Genomic DNA, 19706 nt, shown 5'->3' with positions numbered 1-19706 from the left:
CAGAACTGCCTTGCATACTTTCTGTACGCCACTTAGACAGAACTGTCATCTAGCAGGAACAGTGTTTACGAGTTGTATTAAGAAAAAACAGAAGACCATCTAATGCTAAGCAGGAAGTAGCCAGCTTGCCTGTAAGATGAGTCTTTCCAAAAATGGGTTGTGTGATTGAGAGAAGGCCTAAAGGATCAGGAAGGTAATGGAAACTCCTCTCAAGGAAATCAGTAACAATAGTTGACACCCAACCAAAATTTAAAACTTTGTTGCAGAATATAGGTGAGTAATCAACCTAATGTAATAGGCAGTTTGTATTTGTTTGCCTTGAGGTATAAAGGAGTAGTGTAGTTAAAATACATGTGATTGTATAACCACACAATCTTGGGAAATAAGAAGGGCAGAGCTAATATTTCCCAGCTAAAGATACGATCTGTGAAATGTTCTGGTTTAACTGCCTTGTGAACTCCAAGAGGAGAATTACAATAGCATATGAAGTGATTCTGAAATACTAAAGTTTCATAATTATGTCCGAATATGTAAGTCAATATTACTCTTATTTCCTAAGCTATCATTTTGAAATCAGAYCTGCCTGGGTCGATACTTTCTGTAGGCTTTTGCTGTCTGCCTATGGGTTCTGGGGGACAGAGGGTCCCCATCATTATCAGACTGCCAGCTCGGGGCCTTGACCTGCGTACCCACCTGAACCTTTGCTTTTGGCATCTGCTGCAAGTGGAAATTATCCTGGTGGAAGTTTGAGCATTACTTTTGTATTTTCCTGTCTTTTGCTAAAAGATACCTGTAAAAATAGTTTATCCATCTTGCTAATTATTTGCTTTGCTCTCTAGTGCAAACTCTTAGCACGAGTGACCATTGAGCTTTGGAGGTTGGTTTCTGGAACAGCAAAGCTTGCATTAGATCCTCGGTGAGATTGTTTCATTTTGCTCAGTTCTGTTAGGCTTCTTTTCTTTTCTTGTTTTCTGTTTAGTGGCCATTGGTGCTAAAACTTCTGTTATAAAATTGCTATTTAAAAGCAAATCTTGGTATCTCCTTTAATATTTAAAAACTCTATGTAGGGGGAATAGAGTAGCCTAAAGAATGGCAAATATCTTTCATGTGGGTTAGGCAAAGAATGTGAGAAATTTATTGTTCTCCTTAAAAAGAATGTTTGAGGCATACCAGTAATTCCCATTACAAGGATCACTACTAGCCTTTGTGTACTAACAGAATTTGAGCACTTGCAACAACTTAGTACCTACTTCTTATCACAAGGAGGCTGACTTCACATGGTTTGCTGTGGCATTTGTGGCTTTTTTGCTTGTGAAAAAAATGCACATTGTTTGCTGGTGTAAATGATCTTATTGTCCACATTTGCTTTTCCTGTAAAGGTAATGGTTGAACTTGAAATTGGTTCTGCAAAGCTGTGTGCCTTAACTCAGCTGCAGGTTGGGGGCAACTGCTTCAGCTGTCTGCTGAGCCCCAGGAAACCAGAGGCCAGCAAATTACTTGCTCTTTTCACATGGCTTTTCCGTCAGTTGGCTCATTTAGACCACCGTTTTTATGATGATGAAGACGTTATTTGTTTAAAGGTGTCTTCAGAAATAATGTTAGTACAGCTTGCTTGAACCTACATGCACAGTATTACTTCCACTGATATTTTTAAATTAAAAAAAAGTGCTCTTTTTTTCCCCAAGAGCTGAGTACCTTGTGTATGTTTTTGTGAGGTGATTTCAGTGCTTGTTTTCTGAACACATGTGTTTGAGAGGGCTGCTTATATGTTCTTTCGAACTTTTTAAACTACAGACTGAACTTAAGTAGTTGGAATTTTTTTTTAATTGAGGTAAATCACTTCTGATACATCATTTAAAATAACCTTATTTAGAAAATTAGTCTGCCAGTCTGACTTCTGTAACTTTGGGAGGGTTTGTTGCATTCTGGACACTCTTATTTTTAAAAGAGAATTTCTTACTGCTAGAGCATTTTATTTGCATTTTATAATTTTGCCATAAGCAGAAAGTGGAACATTGGAAAGTAAAGTGCTGATTCTGCATGTACCTCTGCAGGTGTGTAAACTAAATATATATTATCCAGCTTAATTATGTCTATACAGATGCTTAATGTGAAGATGGGTTTGCAGCATGAAGAACTAACGCTTTGTACTTAACTAATGGTTTTCTCTGTCCGCCCCCGGTCTTCGTTCCTTCAGGCCAAATATTTCCAGTCTCATATTTATATGAATAAGTTCTATAGAATCAAACTGCCAGACATTACGGGGGATTGTGTTACACCCAAAGCATTATCAGGTTGCTTCTTAGCAACATGGTTGCATGGTGAGAAAGCAGCAGTCTTTCAAAAATGGCTTGGTTGCTGCTGAAGCATAAGCTAGTTGTCTTGTGTGGGGGGTTTTCTTTTATTCTTTTATTTCAAAAATAGAAGAGGCCTTGATCATATTTTTTCCTGTATTTATGAGAATTTTAGGTGTGTCAAAGAAGTGCAACATGATAACGCAAAATAGCTCCCATGCTGCTATTAACCCTATTTATATGTAGTTAACAAACACAAAATCTTAAAAACCTAATGTAATGCAAACAATCCTTCACAGAAGTGGAATACTTCCCTTGCAAAGGAAAACTAGGTAGCTAATTAAATTTAATGAGTAGAATTGTAAAGCACATTGAAAGTAAAGTAGTGTTATATACAAATTTGATTTAAAATAAATCTTTTAGATATAAAAAAAAAGTTTTGAACAGCAGTCACTTTCTTGCAGACATTACTCCTGCTTTTAGAATAATTAGTTTTAGTTTATTATACTTTACTTACTTTCAGATGCAGAGTAATTTATCAGTTTGCCAATGTATCTGTGTGTTGGGGCTGAGCTAAGGTGGCTGCTCTCTGACTGGTGCAGCCTGCTCTCAAGGACAGTAGCTAAACTGCAAAAATTTTGGAAGTTTACCAGCTGCTGTGGAGTTCTGCTTGGCTGGCTTGCTAGGAGCGAAAATACACCTTGAAGGCAAAGCGCCCCTGCTCTATCATTGCTTGTGAAATGTTTTAAAGGGAGCCAAACTGCAAGTCCTGACCAGTGCCGGGGTCAGGAGGGGGCAGCGGGGGACTGCGCCTCTCCCGGGGAAAAGGGACCAAGTGCTGTTTTCATCCGCTGTGCTTCTACCAGGAGCGGCAGCTCGCTGCTGGAAATAGTCTGATTCCAGGTAAAAAGCTTACTTCTGGTCACAGTGGCTAGCAGGTGAAAGAGTTGCTATTTAAACAGAGACAACACATTTGTCTGACTCCTAATACAAAATTAAAGTGGTGTTGACAAGGTGAGAGGGTAAATGTAAAGAATTACATATTTGTCAGCTTGATGAGAGAAGGTTGTACCACGAGAGGGAGGAAAAGTCAGATCAGCTCCTCCYCCAGACCTGCAATAAATGGCAACCACATCTTGAGCCAGCAACYGCACCAGAATTTTCTGGATTTTTGAGAGCATATTTTGAAGTAGCAAGTTATTAATTTGACATAGGGTTTGGTCAGCAGGTTGAGCTAGCCAGCCTGAATTGCAGTAATGTCTTTGTCAGGATGGGAGCAGGAAGACTGCGAGTGTGCAGTGAAGTTATTAAACTATTGTTTTACTGAAGTGCTGATTAAATATAATGTGGTTATTTGGATTCAGTGAATATAATTTCATTGAAACATTGAGCCATGCTGTGCACAAGGTGTCTGTAGCTTTTGGTAGAAATAACATTGTAGCTGTTTGCCATACTGCTGAACTGTGTATCTTCTGTTTGCTGGGCCTTGTCTCTTCATAGACTCATGAGACTGAAATAGGAAGAATATTCGATTTTAAGGATAACATAACCAATCTATTTTAATAAAATATTCATAAAACATAGTTTTTTATTCCCTCTCCCCCACCGTGCATCACTGAGTGACTTGCAGCTGGATTGCTGTAGTTATCATCAGACACTCTGAAGTTACTAGGTGTTCAAGACAGCCTAGGCTTTACATTTGATATCATCCACAGTTTGCCCTATGGAGCAAGATGGTGGGTTATTTAAAATTTACCTCTGGCCATACARTCCTTTTCTCATGTGTGATTGCTATTGCCAAAAAGAAGAGCATCACTGAAATCTTCTCTAGAAAGGAAGGGGATCTCCCCTGCTTGTCCTGATTTTGCCAACACCTTTATAGCTGTAGAGTTTTATAACACATTAGTGCCCTTTGCAGCAAATGTTGCAGGTTTGAGTTGGTCAGAATGAACATGGACTACTTTCTTGTTGGGCTGCGATAAAGGTGAGTGTGCCTACACATGCTCATTGAACTTGGGCGTGATTGTGCGTGTGTGTATGTTACAGCCGGGAATAAAGGCAGTTGCTGTGGACTTTTGGGCACAGCTGGAGCTCAGGAATGTTCAGAAAATGGTTTATTGATTACAAATGCCTTTGGATCTGTTCAATGTGAAACAGGTGGAGCAAGGCACCACTGAATAAAAAAATGAAAATAGATGAAGCTGAAATCTCTAAAGAAGTCTAGTTCCTGATGTGTTGTTCTGCTCTAAGCTATGTAGATTGGAAAACATTTGTAAAAAAGTGAAAAGGGCTATTTATACTTCCTTTGAATAAAAAAGGAGCCTTTGATACACTTGAAATTGGAGGTTATGCTACACACTACAATGCACAAGTGTCTGAGCCATGTTTACTGTATTGCAATGATATGGTCAGTAGTTTGGAGCAAGCAGATTAATTTATACAAGTAGAAATTGACTGTTGTGCACTTACTTACTAAAATCAGAAATACCTTGATGGCTTTTGGTAAAACTTTTGACCTTCAGTGAATGTTCAGACTTGTCTCAGCAGTCCCCTATATCCAAGGTTATGTGATGGAGAGACTGACTTAACTTTAAAGTTCAGCTCAGTGTAATAACAGAATACTACTTTTGTGAAGTGAGCATTACAGTTAGATTGTGTGAGGGATCATGGGACAGTCCTCTGCTTTTTAGTTGCTGTATCTTTTTTTCCTTTGAGCAGTGGGGAGTAAGTTTGCATTTATGGAAAATGTTTGTTAACTCAATAGATTGCTTTTACAATAAAAATATATTTTAATTTTAAGAAAGAGGATGAGAAAGAAAAAGATATTTTAATATAGAAAATAGAAAAAAAAAGAAAGATATATCTTAATTTTAATTTGTTTTGTGAAGGACGATAGGCTTGTTGGGTCAATATTCACTTTTCTGGCATCCACAAAAATAGTTTTTAGTCTGTAAAGTGCAAGAATGATAATGTTATATCTTAAATACGGTGGCTATGATGAAATGAGAAACTTATCACCTCCTCTTTGTTCTTTTGTACTCAAGATACTTCATGTAGCTCTTTAAATTTATATGGTGCTAAGTCAAGGTAGTACAGAGTATGTGCCTGAAGATGGTCAGCACAAAGCTAGTGATGTTGACTTGAGAAATGCTGATGCTGGAGCATGGTATTTCTGGAAGATGTGAACTTTGAAGATTTGCAGAGGGAACATTTTTTGAACAAGAAATGCATAGTGGTTTTGGATGTACAGACACATAACCTGGAAGCATAGGTGGGAAAAGAAGCGGGTAGCAAAGTGGGACCTGGGGAGAGGTAGATCAGAGGGACTCGAATGAAGGCAGGCTTGCCGGCGGTACTGCGCCTTGTGATGAACGCTGGGTGTGGTGTACTTTGAGGTGCCTAAAACCCCTAATGAAATGGGAGTGAGCAGGAGAGAAATTTAGAAGGGAGATGAGAGTGAGATGATTATGCAGGATTGTTAAAGTGAGGGCAAATGAGGAGCTGTTGGAGAGATCTAGGAGAGAGCAGGGAGCGCAGCATGGCCCTTGGGAGGGTGGAAGAGGCTGGCGAGCTGCAGCGGGTGCAGCCTGGCGGAGGCGGGATGGATGGAGGCTGGAGAAAAGGGGCTGCTTGGCAATGTGCGCCGCCGCCTGCAAGGCCAGCAAAGGCAAATCCTGTGCAAAGGTTGCACAGACATATTGAGAAAAATCACACGGCTAAGTGAGACACTGAAATGGGAATAGGAGAGGCACCATTTGGAAAAAAAAAAAAGTATAAAAACATATATAGATAGAAATAGGTATTTTATATATATATATAAAATATTTTCTGGGGGAATGATATAAGGGGAGGGTTAATGAGAATTTGGTTTTGCAGCAAAAATCAGTATGCACAGAAGCTTATTTCTTTGCTTTACATATGCGGGTGGTGTTGCTTGCAGACTAGCTGTGCTGGATAATTTTTGTGAGTTACTGATATTACCGGTGGTACTATGACGCTTCACAGTCCTGGTGTGGAAACAGTTGATTCATCAGAGTGTAATTTGTATACTGATTATAGCATGACTAATTACTGTATTTAAAAGGAGTATGCAGACATACTGGCATCTTTCCTCCCTCCTACCTTACAAATACTTCTTAGTTAGGAGATTAAAGTTCTCAGTAGTACGAGCAAATGTTGCAAAGCTGATCTTTTTCTCATATCAATGAACTGAACTTTAAATGGAGATGGTAATAAAAATGAATTTAAGCAGCTGCCCTTTATTTATATTTTCCCCTTAATCATAATGGTTAACCACAGCRTGGTTTCTTGAGATAACACTTTATAGCATGGAAGCACCTTGTTTAGCATGTAGAGGTTACAAAATCATATTGTTGCGCATATCAACTCGGCTATAAATTAGCACCAAGCATAGTGCGATGTGGTCAGCTAATGCTCCCTGATCTGTATTTCACATGCAGTGCGCTGTTAACCTTCTCCATATTTTTTTCCATTCTGCTTCCTGAAAATCTTTCCCAAAACACTTTATCCATCTTTGTTTTCATTAATTACAGAAATCCATATTTCTGTTTTCTTCTGTGTTCCTGCAGGCAGCATCATAAAATCTTAATCAAGTGAAAATGGCCTTTAGCAATCTGACATCAAAGGCTGTACTACTTTATGATGAATGGATTAAAGATGCCGGTAAGTCATTTCAGTCTAAAATTTATTAACTTTCAATGATTTTTGAATAGTATTGTGTAGCTATTTTAAGTATACTGTTTATCAGCAACTTAAAGTAGCTTTGTCTTCCTGTAAATGTTTCTTAAGACTTGTCAAGTTACCTATTGACATTTTTAACTATAAAGAACAGAATAGTTTCTGCAATTAAAAAAATGAAAAAACAAAACCCAGATACTTATGGACTTAAACTCCAGACTAAATAAATTATAGATAGTGATTCTTCTGTAAGGGTTTTCTGGCTTGCCAGAAAATAGTGCTTTATGTTTTTCTGCACCACTGAACATAAAGCTTTATTTTTTTTTGTTGCAAARCTAATGGTATTTTATCAGTTAATAGAGCTAGGTGCACAGCGTCACTGTATTTTGCTTTTGCTGATGCTAACATAGCAGGTAAAAGGAAGTACAAAACCTGATGAGTTATGATATTATCTGAAATTATTCCTCAGAGTAATTCACTGTATCACACTCCTGCTTAGAAAAGGAACATTATTCTCTTGTTGCAGCTGGTAGGAGGATATTAAACATGCTTTGGTTTAACCAAAGAAACGACAGATGAGCTCTCAAGTTTGGGGTTGTGATGAGCTGGTGATTCTCTTGCAGTGCCACGTGTACGGATTTCAGTTTTTATCTAATGCCTGGTGCTGTGGTCCGCAGTCCTTGTTGGTCTGTGGGCGCAGGATGGAGCAGGTCACAGGCTGCAAGCGGCACTGTATTCTGCTCTCCTCCCCGTCTGTACTGATTGTTCATTTCCAGTGGCTGGAAACAACATCAGACCGTGTCAGGGATAATATGTTGCTTGAATGCCATGGGCTCAAGATCRCTAACCTAGGGCGGTGCAGTCATAAATTAAACATTTAACAAAAATTTGTAGTGGTATAATTYCACTTCCAAAATAGAGCAACAAAGCATGAAAGCAGCAGTTTGCTGACCCAGTAGTGAAGTTCGGGTCATTCAGAAATGAAATTTCCAAAAGTCAGCTTATTTAAACAACCAAAAAAAAAAAAAATTACATTACTTTGGCAGTCTTCTGATTATGGAGAATTGGTCAGGCCTTTGGTGAGCCAGGCCTCTGTGATGGGCCCCAAAAGAAGTGAATCCTAGAGGAAGTTGGATTGTCTGCTGTGGTCAGTTGTGGGGGGAGAGAACAGCGCATGCGTGGAACAACTCTGCAAAAGTTAAAATCTGTATGGGATAACTGTAGAGGAATTTACAGCATTTTTGTCGTTTGGAGGCTTGCAATATGAAATCGTGTGTTTTATGGTGCAATGAAAGAGCTGACATGTCTGGATTTAATAGGCACAGGCCTCAAGTGCTAAGCTACAAATACCGACTGATGGGACAGAACGTCTTCTAACTTCGAAATCCCCATGACTACTTTGTCTAACACCATACTGCTTATAAGGGTCAAGGATTTTGAAGAGTGGGGCTACTTGCTGTTCTGTGACCTGAACTTGGTAAATAAGGTTCRTGCCCCCCCAGAAGAATGAAGCCTCACTTGGAGATGCAGCTGCAGTGCTCTGCTTGCCTGTTATTGTCCTCTGCTGCCTCCCAAGCTGTACTGATGTGCAAAAATGTGGACTTTTCCTGAAGCAGAGCTTTAGCCCGAAAATCAGAGTGCTCCTGGTTCTGGAGTGCTGTCTCCCCTCTTGGTTGCAAGTGTGAAGGGTGGATGCAGAAGGAAGGCTGGAATCTGGCAGGTGCTAAACCTTGTGAGCCAGTGGATGGGGATTTGCAGTGAATGCGTTCGGCAGCTTGAGCAGTGAATGCAGAAACTTTCTGATTAAGAATCAGTAGCTTTTTAGGACTTGATAAGCACTGGAAAGATCTGACTTTTTCTTTTTTTCTCTCTCTCTTTTTTCCCCTCCCCTAGATCCAAGAGTGGAAGGCTGGCCACTCATGTCTTCACCTTTTCCAACAACCATTATTGTTGGAGCCTACATTTACTTTGTCACTTCTTTGGGACCCAAACTCATGGAAAATAAAAAGCCTTTTGACCTCAGGCAGATAATGGCATTTTACAATTTTAGTGTGGTAACCCTCTCCTTATATATGACTTATGAAGTAAGTACAGCATTTATTTGAAATATATTTATACATTTAGTGTCTCTAACTATTGCATACCATGTTTTGAGGAGTTTATTAATAAAATTCCTCCTCTGCAGTTCTCAAAAAAGCATTATTTTGGTTCTTGTAATTACATTCCTCCAAGGAATATGCTAAACTAATTGAGCTGATACTTGAAAAAAGGGAGTAAGTCATACCTAGAAAAGAAGATTGTAGAATATTTTATGTGCCATTACATGTCATTTTAAAAATTAAAAATCCTCATAACTTACTTAATTTCCGTGGGCTGGAGAAGGCAAAGTAGATTACTTGTTTTAGTCTGTTGTAATTGTTTCTGTCCTGCTACATGATAGTCMACAATGATGTTTCAAACACTGTATAGACTATGTTTAACTGCAGAATAATCTTCAGTTAAATCTGGATTCTAAATCGCAGAAGTTAACAGTATCTAATTCGGGGAACTTTATCCTTAAAAAAAAAAATCTTTAGCACTGACTTTTTAGAAATAGTAAATACTCTTTCTCTCAAAAGGAGTCTTGACATTTTGCTGTAGTTGATAGTTCAAGCAAATGTTGGACTTTCAAGCCAGATGGGTTACATAGGGTTATGTGGTGAATGACCTAAAAATCCCTAATCATGAGTGGTACAGACCATGTAAAAGCTATAATTTAGAACCTGCTTTTAAAGCTTAAGACAGCTAATAGCTTCTTCAATAAAAAAATGTAGCTATTTAACCATAGTATTGTGTGAATGACAGTCTTATACATTTGCCTGATAAAACATCACTATTCTAGTACTGACCCTCTTTGTGTTAAATGTGGTTATATGGCTGCAACTATTTCAGGTTTGGCAAACTGGTAATGAAAAGTTCCCAGATGATCCTGCCAAATCGGCAACCTTTCTGTTAACTCAGTTTGCATAACTTTCATCATGAGTTACAATGAACTGCTGACTTTTTTTTAATAGTGCTTTAAAGTCCATGCAACAGCTGCTATTTTRTATAATGACTGTTGTGTCAAATGTAAGTGTTGGGCGAGATGCATGCATTTGTTTTTTTTACTCTTTGTTTTGAAAAATCCCCAGACTGCCTTCTTTTTGTGATTAGGTGTTGAGTTTGCTCTTGGTTTTAAACCCTTAGAAACTAAACCAAAAATTAAACTTAAAAAAAAAATAATCTAATACTAATATAGTATTTGATTAATCTGCTGTCAAGGCTTCTATTTTAAAATTTCATGAAAGAATGCATAGAGACAGTATAACAGATTGAATCTCAGCCATTGTCTGTCTCTCAGCAAAAAGCTAATTCTTTCCCTCTTTGGATCCAAGCCATTTTGTGGGTGCTTTAGTATTGTGCTGTCTTGATAGTGTTTCAAATCTTGTTTAATTTAAGCAACTGATTCTTTAAAAACTTGAACATCTATTGCAGTTATGGACTAAAACCTTCATCTCTCAAGAAAATTGAACTTTCTATCATGCACGAGTGGTGGATTATGATGATTAATCAATGACAAGTATTTTTTAAACAAATATAAGATCTGGTAGTCCTAGTGGCTGGCAGGAGAGTGAACCAAGTGTAATTTTAACAGTGTTGCTCTTGTCTGAGTTCTAATATATTCCAAGAGAAAAGATTGCATGTGGTACTTGTTACATACAGTCCACTGGTCCTGTACCTCTGCTTTTGATTGTAAAACCTTAGCTTCTCATGCATCTTGTCAGTGAAAGACTAATTGCATCGAACAGTTCAATTATTAAGCAAAATTTTAGAAAGCGTGAGGCCAAAAATATAGTACATATTAATTCCTTCCTTGTCTTAATGACTTTAAACTATGCTTTTTTGTTGTACTGTTTTTCTTAAAATTGTTATTAGAGCCAAACATCTCAATACTTCAAAAATTTAAAAATGGTTGATTTGCTTTTGTAACTTGATTTACACAATAAGATGTTTATCCAGCATTTGTTTTGAGTTGCAGCTGTTTATCCTCTTGTTACTAATGCTGAGATAAGGGGATGTAGAGAGACAGTTCTCCTCCGTAGGTGTGGTCCTGGAATCAGAAATTTGTTAATCTGCAACAGCAAAGGATTTTGTGAGAGCTAGCCCACACAGAGGTAGATGACTGACAAGGTTGCTGATTCAACAAGTTTTTAATGTTGTTGTTTTCTCATGCTTAGTGATTGCAAAAGTCAACTGAAATGAATGAATCTTTCATAAGTCATAAAGGAAACCTTTGCCCTTTCCTCTTTTTTTTTTTTTTTTTTTTGATACAGTTTCTTATGTCTGGCTGGGCCACAGGGTATTCATTCCGGTGTGATGTTGTTGACTACTCGAGGTCACCTACAGCTCTAAGAGTAAGTTGCCAAATGTAAGGCCAAGTTGTTACGCTACACTGACGTTGTTTTTGGAACTCCTTTTTGAGCAGCCAAGTGCACTGCTGTAGAGTGGAATACACTAAATGAAAATGCACTTTGCATAATGGAGAGCGTGTGAGTTAACTGAAGGGGTTGGTCATTTAGGAAAAAGAAATAGGCAATGTATTTGTTGGCTTGTCCATCTTGGTTTTAAAATTCCATAAGGATTAAGGGAAGTTTCGTGTTTCAAACAAACAAACAAAAAAGCCAACTATATAATTAAATATCTTTCTGTCAACTTTGTGACACCACATACTTGTCCATATGCTTTCCCATTATATAGTTACTTATTTTTCCTGCAGCTTCTGTGTTATGATTTATGATTATGATTTGACTGTTTCTGGTTTTCATTCTTGCAGATGGCACAAGTTTGTTGGCTTTACTATTTCTCCAAGTTCATTGAATTATTAGACACTGTAAGTATTTGTAAACTAATAAGTAGTGAAGTTTCCTCTTCACAGTCAAAGAGYCAGTGCTGCTTCGGGGGAGCAGCGCATTAATTGCTCATTTATCAGCCCTCAGACCTTCAGTTATTGGAATCCCATCAAGGTGTTTACCCATGTTATCTCTTCTCATTTTACTGTAGCATTACACTGTTGTTCCTTGATTATCAGGGAAGATGTTAATTTGCAAAAGATACCTTTAAGAAAGAGGAAGCCCTCAAAAAGTGTCTGTTTAACAGCTGAATACACTAAGCTGTTGTGTTACAGAGACTTGTCTCAACACTGACTACTGCAGATTAAAACTGGCATTGGTTATGTTGATTTTTTTTTTCTCCATATCATCTTCAGATTTTATCTTCTACCTTTTGAATATTTGCATCAACAACTCTGAATACAGCATAAATTGCCATACCCGCTTGCTTCAAATTCACATGTATACCTTGCTTGGTGGTCATGACTATAGATGTGGCTGATATTAGTCCTGCACTCTAAGCTGTTTCAAAGAAAGTCTGAGCAGCAATACATTAAAGCAGAGTGCAGGCCTTGCTTGCCCCCACCATCTGTCTGCCTTCTCCTCTTTGAGAGAGACACCTTCTAGCAGGGTTGGTTTAGCGATTCTCACACCAGCTTCTGAATGTTGGAGCTGGCTATGATTTCAGGTTGCCTTGCTGTGTCAGGCACAATAGTGGTGACTCAGGAGCTGACTAACGAGCAGTTAGGATGTCCTACACTCTGCAAGAAGAGTTAACCATCTAACTTTCATCTACAAAAACTCATGATTCAACACCTGAAGATCATACTGACTGGGCCAGATGGAATGCTGATGGAAGGGTCAGGAATGCTGAAACTGGAAAAGCCTAACCAATTCAGCACTCCATTTACCTTTGCTACCCAGTGGTTAGATTGTCCCTTTGTAATTAGTCCTGGGCCTGAAAAAATTCTTTTAAAATTTATTTTGAATCCTCCCAGTCAGGTACCTGTTTCTCAGCAGCTTTTTTGATTTTATTTTTAAGGTAATTTTTTGGCTGTATTTAACAGACAGCTGTTTCCAAACGTTTTCCCTGGCACACCAGACTCTCCTCTTCTGCTGTGTTCATTTTCTTGTCCTCTGACTCTACCCTTCTCATGACCTGATTTCTCCTTATACAGTTTTCTTGCTATTTCTTTCCTTAACACTTCCCTCTATGTCTGTCCGTTTAAACATAGACAGTCAATATCCATTAAGAAATACTTAATTTCTTCTTCCTAATGCTATCTTTTTCCAAGGTTAGCTAAGTCAGGGTTCATAATAAAGTGCTATTTCCCTAACTTAATGTTTTATCCTGTCTGTATCTGTTGCTAGTCCTTCAGTTGCTCATTTCAAATGGCTTTTTCTTAGTAGCTCAAGGGACTTAAAATCTGATATTTCTAGATACTTTTCAGTCCAAGCAAGTCCATCTTACACTCGTCATTGTAGTCATTGATGACTCAATCTTGGACATTTGTTCTCAAAAGCCAGAGAAAACTTTTATGGATTTTGCTGGATTTTACTTACTGGTTTGATTTTTTGGAAAATTTGCTACTCAAGTCCAGTGCCTCAGTTTCTCTTCTTCTCTTGAGATTGCAAGTGTGAAGAATTTTTAATTGTATAGTAGTGAGCATACAGTTTACTCTAAGTCTGCTGGGCTTGTGTGTCTTCTGTAACATTCTGTTTGTTAAAATATGTTTCAGGTATTTTTTGTTCTGCGTAAGAAGAACAGCCAAGTTACATTCCTGCATGTCTTTCATCATTCCATCATGCCATGGACCTGGTGGTTTGGAGTCAAATTTGCTGCAGGTGGTGGAATGACAGTTTAAGTTGTACATATCTTCTGGTAGCAAAAGTTTAAAAAGAAAAAAAGACAAAAAATTTATTTAAAGAACAGAATTAAAAATCATGGGAACATCAATGTTTTAAAGTATAGATGTCTATAGTTCTCATGTAACAGCTGAAATCACTGTACATTTCAATTTTTAAATGGATGAGAATTATTCATTTTTCTTATTTGACAGCATTTTGTGCACCCTTACTTTCTGCTAGGGGAAGAAAGTGCAGAGGAGAGAGACACGTATAAACCAAGAGCACTTTTACATGAAAATAAAAATGTGATTGCAAAATCAGAAGTGCTAGGGGAGAAGTATGGGGCAGATACTCTGTTGAAACTTCATTAAAGACATCCTTCCCTTGAAATGTAAGAATTGAACTGGAGGGGAGAAGTGTGTTCTCATTGTTCTTAGCATCCTTTGTTTTGCCTGCTTTAGAAGTTATTTAGGCTTTGCTTCAGTTATTTTTACTGGCCTTGGATCACATAACTGGAACTTGTTTATAATACTCTGGCCCTCACAAACCTACTAAGATATTTTCTGAGCCTTATTTATTATGTAAGCTTAGGCTGTATCCATATTTGAATTGTGTTGAACTGAAATTCTTTGTCCACTTCTTCCTCTAGCTTACTTTCACTTTCTCCTTTCTCTGCTCTGACTCTTTAATTTTATTCCTGCTTAAACCTTTCTAATCCCCTAACTCTACTCTGCAGTCTCTCTGAAGAGCAAAAAAGGGAGGGATCCTTGCATTTCAGTTACCTACAATGCATCTTTCTATGCTATAGTATTAGTGTGTAACACTAATAAATATAGCATGCCATGAGAATATCCCAGTGAGCACAGAGTGGAGAAATGCACAGTCATTTAGCAGTATATCTGTAGGATTTTTATTTATTTATGTATTTATTTATTTAGTATGCAGCATAAGCAGAAGGAGTTTTCACCAAGGAATAGTATTTTTGTACATATTTCTTCAATCATGTTCTCTGGCATGTTTTTTTTCCTAGGAAAATAGGTGACAAATTGATGAAAAGAACTATTGCTTATTAAACCTGATCTATTAGTGCTTGTTTTATGAATTAAAAAAAAACAAACAAACAGAAAGCAGTCCAGAAAGTTGGTAGGTGGGGTCTTTTGAAGGTGTCAGGGTGCAGATTTTCCTAGTGTATAAGGGGATATACTTTTGCTGTAGTCGTCTASTTTCTATTACTGAGAAGCTGGTGTCTTGACCATGTCTTTCTCAAATGTTCCTGTGTGACTGATACTTTAAATTAATGATGAAATTGTAAATAGTTTTCTCAATGTGGAGTTCAGTATGTTTTTAGATTTGCTAAGAATTCCCAGCAGCTAACAGTCCCTCCTCTTCCACCTTGAAAAGTTTCCATTATAGGTGATTAACTTTCTGGCTTTTATCTGGACATCAGATCAGTATACCAGATACAGGCTTCTGATTGAGCATCAGATTCAAATTTCCCATGTGATAATTTGACAAATACTTTCTGCAAGTTGTGCAAGATCTCTTTTGTCCTCTGATAGTGATATTCCCTCATATTCATGAAGAGCTGTGTTTGTTTCTAACACTCTATTGCTTATCTTTATACTAATTTTCCTAAATATTGTTCTGTTTGATAACTTAAAATTGTTTCCAAGATTTTCAGTCCTGTTGATGCTTGTCTTGTATTCAATTTCATCACTGTTCATCCTTCCTTCTAAATAGAGGTGTTATGGTCTCTACTGATGAGCTTTGGAACCTGTTTTTAAAAAACAATAGGTTTGTGAAAAGACAGGCTGATTTCTCTCTAACCTGATATAAACAGGGAATTGTACAATGGTGCTTATGTGTGGTGTTGCAATTTGGAGCACATTTTTGTGCTGTTGTTTAGGTTGTTTTTTTCTTTTTTCCTGCTTTAACTATTTTTCTTTCGAATATCCACTGTGCAGGCCAGAAAGTATGTATATTTGGATTGCAGGAACACTTCAAATTATTTTCAGAAATACAAATAGCTAAATTTCAAAGAGAGATTAGAGCCACAGCTGAAGTGGTTGTGATTTACGAAGCTGGAAGGCTCGTGTGAGCTACTAAAATCACAAAATAAATTTTATTTTGAACTTGAATGATTCTTAATGGAARATTGGCTTTTGGTTACAAAAATTTCTCATTAAGGGTCTGGCTTTCATGACTTTTTTCCCCTGGTACTCAATATTTTAATGTTTGTATTTCAGAAATACTTTCCCATCTGTATATATCACTTCTTGGATCATTTTTACCTATAATTTCTTGTGTTCATTAAAATAAAATTACTTTTGACAGGATCATCTAATTCCATAGTTGATCCATGGGAGACGGAAATGTTTCCTTGCCCACTTCTTGAAATGTTTCTGTCTCACCAGCTTCAGTCATGAGTTTGCCCCAAAGTAGGGGGTTACTTGGCCTTAAATTTCATTTCCCCTGTCAGTGTGGTTTTGAGATGCAGCCTGGACTTGGGGGACTTTCACTTAGTAAGTTTTGGGAGTCATGATCTATCTGAAACTGTGATTCCTTTCCTGGAAATCTCTGTTGGGGAGAGAACTACAGCTTATCCTCTAGATCTGTGCAAAGGTCATCATAATACCTAGAAAAGAGGCATAAAGCAGGAGGAACAGTTACCACTAAATTCTCTGAGCATATTTTAATGAAAAAAMCAAAAGAAGAAAAAAAAGCCACTAAAACATGTGGCATGTACTGAGATCAGTTAGGCTTTGTTGCTGTTTTGGAAATGATTAGATAAGCCTTTACTGAGAAGGGAAACTGCTGAGACTCTTCAGAATTGGTGTCAACACAATTCAGGTTAAATACGTCTAAGGGCTAATCAAGGTCTGTAGGTTTTGGAGTATGTTCCCCTGGCTGCCCCCCCACCCCCCCCACCCAACACACACACTCAAAACAAACTGTCAGGACCCCCGAGGTGGCTTTTTAAATACATGATGCAATAATGCTACCAAATTTTGTTCTTCTACAGGTGGTTTAGGAACGTTCCATGCTTTGTTGAACTGTATTGTACACGTTGTCATGTACACTTACTATGGTATCTGTTCTTTGGGACCAGCCTATCATAAATACTTGTGGTGGAAAAAATACATGACAACGATACAGCTTGTGAGTAATTTTCTGTTTGACTCGAACATCTCTCAGAAAGCTGATTGTGACTAATGCAGAGTTTATGCAGTAAATTTCTACTTTGTTTTAATTAGTTTCATACAAAATCCACTCAAATCTGCTGATTTCAGCATTTGCAATAATCCTTGAGATTTACATGCAAGAGGTTTTCAGTTATGCAGTACTTGGTGAATAAATTTAAAAAACTCATTTCCTGTGTAAAAATGATTAGATATGTTTGCACCAAGAAAACATACAAATAATTTATTAATGCACAGAATACACATGTAAATAGTAATGAGTAAAGAAAAAAAGTGTCACCTTAAGTATTTGTTAAGAATTTCTTGTCCATTCTTTCACAGAAAGTGTTTGATTTTAAAGAATTTACCTCTCTCTAATTCAGAGCCTGAAAAAATGCTCTTGCAATAATTACATTAACTGTTCTATCAGCAGCAAATCACTTTGAAATGGTTACTGCTCTGGCTACTTTTTCATGTGCTGCTTTTTTTATAGTTGATTTCTCCAAACTCTKGTTCCAACTATTAGTTTGGCCTGACCAAAGAGACTTCTGCTGGTGGAGAAGGGAAAGGAGCAGGGAGCAGTAACCATGGCTGGTWACTGCTTACACCAGGTCTGGTGTTAATGGAAGAGTTCACATAACTAAGGATAATTTAGCTTGAACAATTATAACCTATTTAAAGTCTTTTTGTCCTGGTGGTACAACCTGTGGATTATTGACTTTCCTTTTATGTGGGATTTTTTTCTTTAAAATTCTTCATTAAATTGTTTTTTGGGACCTGCAGACCTTTGTGTAACATGACAGCGTGTAAGGTAGGGAGCGGGGAATTTATATTCACCAGTCCTGCTGGCTGTTTTTTCTAAAGGAGTTTCCCATTTGTCACTAGTCAGACACGTCTGGTTTTTTTGTTTTGTTTTGTTTTGTTTTGTTTTGTTTCTTCTCTGATCTGGGAAGTGCAGACTTCCTTTCTCCTAGCAAGGGTTTCTTCATGCTACTTGCAGTTCACTTTCAGTTTATCCCAGGACTTCCCTTTCTTTATTCTGTGAAAAGGCTTTTCAGTGGAGGAACGTTTTGGGGGCGCTCTAAAGGTCCATGTCTATAGTGGACAAAGCCTCCCCAACTTTGTGTTTTTTACGCGAGGTATGCTGAATCTTTTTTGAACTTGTATAGTAAGTTTGTCTTTTATTTAAAAAATACTTATTTTTCCTTATCTATCTTCTCCAGGTCCAGTTTATTATGGTTACAGGCCATATAGGACAAATCTACCTTATGGATGATTGTCAGTACCAGTATCCAATTTTCATGTTTATTATTTCGCTATATGGCTCTATGTTTTTAGTCTTGTTTCTCCACTTCTGGTACCATGCTTACACGAAGGGGCAAAGACTACCAAAGATGACAAGAAATGGGATCAACAAAGATCAGTGAAACAAACTCTTGTCTATAAAAATGTGTACATCTCAAAGTGGAAACTTGTACTACTTGACAATCAAGATATTTAGGTGCACACACTACACTGTGTATATTTTGTATGTTTTTTTTCCAAAACAGAGCTTGTATTTTTACCGTAAGTTATTTGGGTTTCAGAATTTGGGGGGTTGGGGGGAGGGGAACAACATGGATCTCAAATTAAAAAAAAATTAAAAAAAGTTGTGCTTTTTTTCCCCAACAACTTGTTCATCTCTGTCCTGTTAGAAATGACTGGATAGATGATCTCTATCTAGAAGATGCATGCAAATACAGATATTCATTGGGAAAATTAAATTGTGTATGACAAGTACATAGTACTTTGAACACTGAGAAAAAATTACTTCATCTTGTTATAAGTTGTTGAGAATGTCAGCTGCATTTTATTAAAAGAATGAAACTTCAATAAATACAGTTTATAGAATCTAAAGCTTATCATTAATATTGTTAATACATATAAACAGTTACATGTGTTTACCAACTATATTACATTAAAGAATGGGATATATCTTAATCTGTCAAAGTATGGTATTTAATTTGAAGATAGTTTTTTTGGATATACCCTCTTTTACTAAAATATCTTAAGTCGTTTCATGTAGAAAATTTATACTCATTTAAGCATTATCCTAAGTGTAGGAAACATCTACTAATTTAAACATCATCTGAACTGTGTTATTGTGTAATGATCAAAAAACCTACTGATTTGTTCAACAAAGTATCAAAATATTGTTAGATTATTCAACATATCTACATATATATTTTGATCTTGGTAGGCTAGACTGTTTAGGGGGAAAAATCTTGTAATTCAGTAGCCAAAATCTTAGTCTTCCAATAATTTTTTTTTTTTTTAAGAAACAGAGTTTGATTGAAGCCTAAATGTCAGCTAGTATGATTGTACTGTGCTCTGTTTTCTCCCATTTCCCTTATCTATTGAAATATATTCCTAGCAAGTTGTTTCTGTTGTTTGTTTTTTAACAACTAAAGGTTAAAGTTTCTCCATTAATAACACTTTGTCTCTGCTCTCTGGTACTGGTAAAAAGATGCATGCCATTCCCTGAACTATTGAGAGGGACAGTGGGGCAGGCAGTGGTCACAGGGCATGACTGAAGTCCTCATAGAATCAACCAACATGATGTTTTCCATGGCTAGGTAGATTATGGTCACACATGTACAGAAATTAAAGGACCTAGCTATATGTATGCAAGTTGCATTTATACCGTATGAGTTTATTAAGGAATTACTGTATGCAACAGACCTGTAAACGAGAAGTTAAAGAAGTTTAAGGAAGTTTTAAATGAACAGATTAAATGAACA

At 37.2% G+C, this 19706-nt stretch overlaps 1 protein-coding gene across 1 annotated transcript; it reads left to right on the top strand.

The window, feature by feature from the left end:
* The first annotated feature begins 6883 nt into the window (after positions 1–6883).
* On the top strand, positions 6884–19347 carry ELOVL7 (ELOVL fatty acid elongase 7). Its single transcript, XM_026077512.1, has 7 exons — positions 6884–6977; positions 8886–9076; positions 11345–11425; positions 11845–11901; positions 13639–13744; positions 16770–16906; positions 18150–19347. Exons 1-7 carry the CDS (start codon positions 6914–6916, stop codon positions 18351–18353), a joined length of 840 nt encoding a protein of 279 aa, XP_025933297.1. The 5' UTR covers positions 6884–6913; the 3' UTR covers positions 18354–19347.
* The last annotated feature ends 359 nt before the right edge of the window (positions 19348–19706 follow it).

This window comes from Apteryx rowi, unplaced genomic scaffold, assembly GCF_003343035.1.
Source record: "Apteryx rowi isolate R43461 unplaced genomic scaffold, aptRow1 scaffold_456, whole genome shotgun sequence".
In the NCBI taxonomy this organism is placed as follows: domain Eukaryota; kingdom Metazoa; phylum Chordata; class Aves; order Apterygiformes; family Apterygidae; genus Apteryx; species Apteryx rowi.
Note: the sequence above shows the minus strand (reverse complement) of the source record. Positions and strands in the feature narration are given on the sequence as shown.

What these genes read in the sequence shown, in the direction of transcription:
- ELOVL7 (XM_026077512.1), top strand. Translation starts at nt 6,914, where the DNA reads ATGGCCTTTAGCAATCTGACATCAAAGGCTGTACTACTTTATGATGAA. An exon ending in TCATTGAATTATTAGACACT is followed by an intron (nt 11,902 to 13,638) that starts GTAAGTATTTGT and finishes AATATGTTTCAG; the next exon opens with GTATTTTTTGTTCTGCGTAA. An exon ending in ACATGACAACGATACAGCTT is followed by an intron (nt 16,907 to 18,149) that starts GTGAGTAATTTT and finishes TATCTTCTCCAG; the next exon opens with GTCCAGTTTATTATGGTTAC.